This window comes from Carassius auratus, chromosome 2, assembly GCF_003368295.1.
Source record: "Carassius auratus strain Wakin chromosome 2, ASM336829v1, whole genome shotgun sequence".
Taxonomy (NCBI): domain Eukaryota; kingdom Metazoa; phylum Chordata; class Actinopteri; order Cypriniformes; family Cyprinidae; genus Carassius; species Carassius auratus.
The window spans coordinates 29,692,765-29,699,554 of NC_039244.1; the positions used below are offsets into that span (position 1 = coordinate 29,692,765).

Sequence of the window (6,790 nt, forward strand, 5' to 3'; positions counted from 1 at the left end):
CCTCTTAAAACACTGGAAAATACCATACAGAAAGCTTACAAAGCAAAAACAGAGTATCTCCAATCCATCGTTATGGAAACATTTGTAAGACATGAAAGAATATGACATAAAAGTTGATGCATAAAGGTAAAAATAAACCAGGAAATCGATTTAAAGGGCAAATATCGTTCCTTAATGGAAAAGCTAATTGCTATAAGCTAAGCACCACACAGAATATGCAAAGCATCGGGAGTCACCTGTCCGTGACAGGCCTAAACCAGCTAAGTACACACAAAAACAGAGATACTGTCTCCACAGATCATCACATATTCTGCAAAATCATCCTATTAGGATTAATATATCTTTTCCATTCTGCTAGGCGAGATTAGACATTTCCAGACAAAAGGAAATGGGTTAATGTGTGGCGATTTAAACGCCATGAGTTGAAATGGACCACACAGGGAGCTATATATACTGTATAGACCAATACAACCAACAGAAACCAATGAAACATACAAAGCACCCATTCAATTACATCTGTTGCAGCTATCCTGCAAGTAACCAGAAAATAAAGAGAAGTGGGATTGAAAGCCAATCTAATTATTATTGGACAAAAAACAGCACTGGGTTATAAAGCCTATGAAACTATTAAGAATCAATTTAAATGTGTGTGCATCCATAAAATAGCAATTATTTTAATAAGAGAAAAAATGTAAAAAATATTTTATGGTGTTTTTGCACCTTTCATCATGGGTTTGCACCTTTAGATTGTCTGAATTATCCTTACTACAGGCATGTTGTCAACATATACAAGATATGTTAGCATGCATAAGTAACAGGAAAGGCCAACACCTGTATGTAATTTACAGTAATATATAATATATTCACTTTCACTTTACACTTTATGTAGGCTATTATAGCCCAGTGCCTATAGTACACAGTGCTGCTTTTTGTTACTCATAGTGACTCAGCATTTATCTAAAAGCCATCTGAGGACATGTTTCAGTATTACAGTTTAGATGCTGAGTTCATGTTGTTAATGACACCGAATATTTGCTCATATTTGTGTTCAGACAGCACACATACATACATTATTATGTATATTCAACCTCAGTTATGTTAGAATTTAAGGAAGAGTTTCAACAGTGACATTGTGCCAAGTGCCTGAGTAAACTTCATGTATTCTGAATCATGCGAAAGTAAATGTACGAATGTTATGACTTTTAGTGCAAGACAGTGAAATTTAATTGACAGTGAAAGTTAATATTGAACACAGTAATGATGCAGCAGTACAAACTGATCATCTGCTGTTGTAGCAGAACTTCAGAATCTCTCTTATTTGTATTTGTTCAAAAGGCAAATACCTATTAAGGTGGCTCAAAAGGTACATTTAAATGCCGTATGATTAAGATACTGCACAACCTGATATAAATGTAAAACAACACGGAGGCGTGGATGAATAAGGTAATCTGTCTGTGAAAATAAAATGTAAAGCACACTCTGTACACAGCTGTCTATAATGACGCAATGAACTCTCCTGACCTGAACTCAGGCATGGCACGTAAGGGTTACGCCCCTTCACTGAAAAGGAAGTCGTTTGAAATGACTGTTTCTTCAAAATAAAATTCGAGATGAAAATGTATGATTTCATGCATACATATAAATAATTACATGTTGTTGTTTTTTCAATTTACTCAATTGTTAAATTTGCTTGTAGGATAAAAGAGAAGATTTATAATCCGAAAACGATGTTGTTCTTCATCAAAAGAAAAAAAGAAAAGAAAAAAAAGCCTTTTATTTTGTAACATCCCCGTACTTTATGTACGTCAGTTTGACGTACGTCGTGTTACATCACTCTTCACGTGCACGCACACCATCTCTCGAATTGACCGGCAGAAAACAAGAAGCTTTACTTCAGTTCAGCGTGAAGGAGAGAGTTTCATAAATAGGTCTGTTATGAATTTAATTTAATATCTTAATGTTATGTTTTTATAACCGAGAACGACGGTGGGTTTGTGTGCTCTCAAAGACTAATGTAACGTTAACTGCTAAACCTTGAGGAAACGTCACATCTTCTTTTAAATGAAAGCTGATAGATAGAAGTCTATCAAAAGACTGTCGTCGCTGTTTATATGTTTTTACATTCGTACATCAATTATTCAAGTAAAAAAGGTAAAATATTTAGTTTAAGTGACCTGTGCGCATCGTTTGACCTTCATATAACATGACATTAGTTTCTCTTTTGCTCAACTCGATTTCTTATCTTTTCCTTGATTTATTACTATGTATTCCCAACTCACAAATGACTTAAAGTCATGATTCTAACCTTTAAAAAAATAAATAAAGAAAGAAAAAATATCTTTCGTTTTACAGAACAACATGGTTCATAATTCATAAACCTAATGCTTTGCTAATTTATTGTCCAGTTTGACCACCTTGCTGATATTTGTCAGATTGTTTTTTATTTTACAGCTTATAAACCTGTAACAACTCATAATGTAAACGTAACAGAGAATGTATTAGTTACACATATCTAGTGTAAAAAACTAAAAACAAAACACAGTTTCAGAGAATGGCACAGTGGTGATTAATATATGACATCTAATCTTTTTTATTTTTATTTTGCCTTTAACCAGGATGACAGTCATGGAATACGAAGACAATGAATCCAAGTTCATCAGAAAAGCCAAAGAGAATCCATTTGTCCCTGCAGGTAAAGCACTCAAGCGTTATTAACTCTTTACTTGCTCAAATGTGTGTGATAAGTGTTCAATAAAACGATTAAGTGTATAATTAAAGTACAAAAATGCTAAACATTATTGCTTGTTATGATGACGTCAGACAGTAAGAGTGTTGTATATCATATTTCATGTCTCACTGTGATGTCTTTTCAGGGTTGGCTGGGTTCTTTGGCATCGTGGCGTACAGACTGTACAAACTGAAGAGCCGAGGAGACACGAAGATGTCCGTGCACCTGATTCACATGCGTGTGGCTGCGCAGGGCTTCGTGGTCGGAGCCATGACTTTAGGTGAGAGACCTTCCTAGATTCACACGTGCATCCTCTGAGTTACAGAGAAATGTGTTGTTTAATGTGATATTTGGTCTTGTTGTTTGCAGGGGTGGTCTATTCCATGTACAGAGAGTACATGCTCAAACCCGCTGAAGCACAGAAAGCGTTAGAGCAGAAGGCACTGGAAAACAAGTGAAGAAAAGTGTGCTTAATACCAAGTGTTAGGGTGTCCCTTTCTATTTATTGCTGACATAGAAACTTTCTAAAAATAATTTCTTTAAACTGTTTGCTTTTTAAAGAGGTTTGGACTGTCATTATGTTGCCAGGCATGTTTAAGAAACATTGTAAAAGTATGTGACAGATTTGTAACTATTCTGCAACTGCCAACTACTATTTATTTAACATATGAGTAACAAACTGACAAGAGCAATCGATTTTATTATTATTTTTTACTGAAGATATTTGGATTGGTATAATGTATGCTCTTATGTCGATGTTTTGCCCGTGTTTCAGCACAGAGGTGTGGCTTTAAGACCTTTTGTTTCTTGTAATTCAAGATCTTCTTGTATCATTTAAGTCAACAGATATTCCAGGACAACAGCCCTAATGAACCATCATCTGAAACTTCACAGTGCACTGAACGCAGTATGAGGACTGAACTATTAACGGTTCTTAGCAGATGAAGTGCTGTTGTTACAAACAGGATCTTCTGCAAATCTTTTCTTTTTGTCTCCATCATTGTCAAGTGTGTGTGAGTGTCATGAGGAATGAGAGGAACTTTTGTAGATTTATTGATTGACTGTGTTGCTGCGTGAAATAACTATTGCACCTTTTTTCATATTTCAAAACAAAATCAGAAAATTATACTTCTAGAGTTGAGGATCTCTTCTACCACTGTTTATCTTTGCCAATAAAAACTATTGTAATTCCAATAACCACTTCTGGTTGTTTCCCACTCATGGATTAATGTAATATGTGTTTTATAATAATAACTGTTATTAATCTGATGCATGCAATTGATTTATTGTCTAATATATTGTCTTAATATTATAGGGGTATGGTATATGTGATTGTATTTTATTATTATAAGGGAAATATTAAACGTAATTGCATGAATTCAGTTCCTATTCGATTATATATTAACATTCTTATGGAAACAGAAAGACTGGTATTTTCAGTATATTTAGTAGAGTAATAATGAATGAGAGAACTTTGTAAGTTTGAGCTGTGTACACAATGTTCCCACAGACATTACCTAATTATATCATTTAGATTTCATCAGTTTATATGAACTATTGAAACAGCCCGTCACACCCAGTAACTGTGAGATAATGACCAACCAGTCTCTATTTACTGCAGTTAATCATTTCACAAGACAACACGTGACACTTGGCAGAAAGGCCAGTCCCCAGTGATGTGTAATGACGTCAGAGAATCATTACCAGCTGAACATTTGACCCTCAGAGAGACAGGACAGTGCCTGGTAGCACCCCCTGCTGGCACACAACACATGCTGCTGCTGGAGATATTTTGGATCACTGAGAATCAGAACAAAGACGAACAAACACTTTTCCAGGATCTGAGATTGATTTAGCAACAACAAAAATAAGACCAAAGCACACGGGACGAACAAAACAATGTGAAATACATGTAACATGTACAATGACACTATATAAACCCTGAGAGGATAAAGGTTCCTTTGGATCATTAAAATGTTGGGTTCTTTCAAGAACTGATCACTGAAATGTTCTTTGGGAACCAGTTCAGTTCATTTATATAGCACATTTAAAAACAACCATGGTTGAGCAAAGTGCTTAACAATGTCCAGAAAATAAAAATAAAGAGTCACACACACAAATAAGACAAATACAGTAAAAACATCACAATGTCACAGCTCAACTCGAGATAAAATCCAAGTGTGTCTTTAGTAATGACTTAAAAATTCCCACAGTCTGAGCAGTTATGTGTACAGGTAAACTATTCCATAAATTAGGTGCCACCACTGAAAAAGCTCAGTGCTTTAACGGGAACATGGACATGAAAAAGCTCTGATAATTACGCAGGCACCAACCCATTTAAAATCTTAAAAACAAATAATAAAAAACCATGACATTTCTAGCTGGATGTATGACCATCACCTTCAGCTCTACCTTAAGACAGAACTCCTGGTGGCTTACCCATTGATTCATCACAACTTCTCTTTACAGCTGGGTTCATCAACCATAACTCCTTCCAGGACAGCCAGAAACCTAGGAGTTGTGATCGATCATCAGTTAAGCTTCACAGACCACATTGCTACAACGACCCGGTCCTGCAGGTTTGCCTTATACAACATTAGGAAGATTAGACCCTTCCTGTCAGAGCAAGCCACGCAACTTCCTGTCAAAGCTCTTGTTCTCTCCAGACTGGACTATTGTAATGCTCTCCTTTTTAGCCTTTATTTTTAAAACTGCAATGTCATAGAATAAGAAGTTTTGGATCCATAAAGAACATTTCAGGGAGCAGTTCTTAAAAGAACATTTTTTTTAGAGTTTTTACAAATCTTAAGAATCTTTTTCCACTACAAAGAACCTTCTGTGGAATGGAAACATAGATGCCAATAAAGAACTTTTATTATTTAAGAGTGTAGCACTACATCCATGTCACAAATTGGACAGTAATAGTATGTTAATTGTAGTTTGACACAGATAGGCCGAGCTGGATGATGGTGAAAATGGAGGAAATGAGAAGATTCTAGTAACTCAATCATAAAAGATATTGTGAGTATCAAAGGTACTTTCAGTGGACAATTTATGGTAAATTATGTCAGCGTTGGATCACACTTCTCTGGTAACCGTTTAACCCAGAATCAACTGATCAATCATAAATCTGAGCAAGGTGTTTTCTCAGGCCACTTCAACACAGATTCAAACTCAGTGTTAACATTAGAGAAACTACAGATTTTAGATGGAGAGTTTAATGTTTCATGTTATAGTCAGAAGACAGAAAAACAGTACTGTAACTGATGAATCCCAATCAAGATTCATTAAAATGGCCATATAAGACACAACTCAGTTTGCTGATAACACACTAAACTCTTCACTGACAATGAAAGTCAGATTCCTGTGGCTACTGAATTAAAAGACATCTGCTTTGACAATATCAGTCTTTGCTGTTATATCATGAGACGATATATATTAGGCTATATCTCTCTCTCTAATAAGGATGAAACATTTAGTTAGTTCGTTTTTCTTTTTTGGCCTTTTCCCACCCCTGAAGTTGTGTTCGCCTGTTCCAGTTCATGTATTTCATATTCACAAATGTACATTTTCCTAAATAAAGAAAAAGAAGAAAAGAAAAAAGATTCATATCCACTCAAAAAGTGAAAGAACAATATATAAGCCAAAACGAATTTATATGAAAAAAACCTACTTGTAATTCCAATTACTTATATATCCATCCATCCATCCATCATCTTCTGCTTATTAAAGCAACTTTGCTTTAATATCAAACATTTATGCTTCATGGAAGCTAATAGTAAGCAATGTAGTAAAATAATATTAATACATATTGTATTATTGTATTGTATAGTTTGCATGTCACAGTACATCTTACAGTGGTTTACAGATTAGAATTTATATTTGAACTGTAACACAGAGAAAACATAGTACTAAAAATTTAATTATATAAAAGGACAAAAAAGTGCTTTAAAAACAATCCCGCAGCAGACATCCAGCACTATAGTGGACTCTCTTTACCCGGATGTTAATAAGAACACTTCTTTGAAGCTTGTTTGGAAAGCTCTCATCTATAACTGCATT

General features: G+C 34.9%; 1 protein-coding gene across 2 annotated transcripts; it reads left to right on the plus strand.

Annotated features, from left to right (window-relative positions):
* The first annotated feature begins 1,796 nt into the window (after positions 1–1,796).
* Positions 1,797–3,928, plus strand: LOC113039882 (HIG1 domain family member 1A, mitochondrial). Of its 2 annotated transcripts, none has more exons than XM_026198025.1 (4): positions 1,797–1,928; positions 2,616–2,692; positions 2,874–3,008; positions 3,098–3,928. In XM_026198025.1, the coding sequence occupies exons 2-4, from the start codon at positions 2,617–2,619 to the stop codon at positions 3,184–3,186; spliced, it is 300 nt and encodes a 99-aa protein (XP_026053810.1). In that variant the 5' UTR covers positions 1,797–1,928; position 2,616; the 3' UTR covers positions 3,187–3,928. The 2 variants fall into 2 exon arrangements, with proteins under 2 accessions (XP_026053810.1, XP_026053819.1); XM_026198034.1 differs by having other exon boundaries at positions 1,823–1,928; positions 2,612–2,692.
* The last annotated feature ends 2,862 nt before the right edge of the window (positions 3,929–6,790 follow it).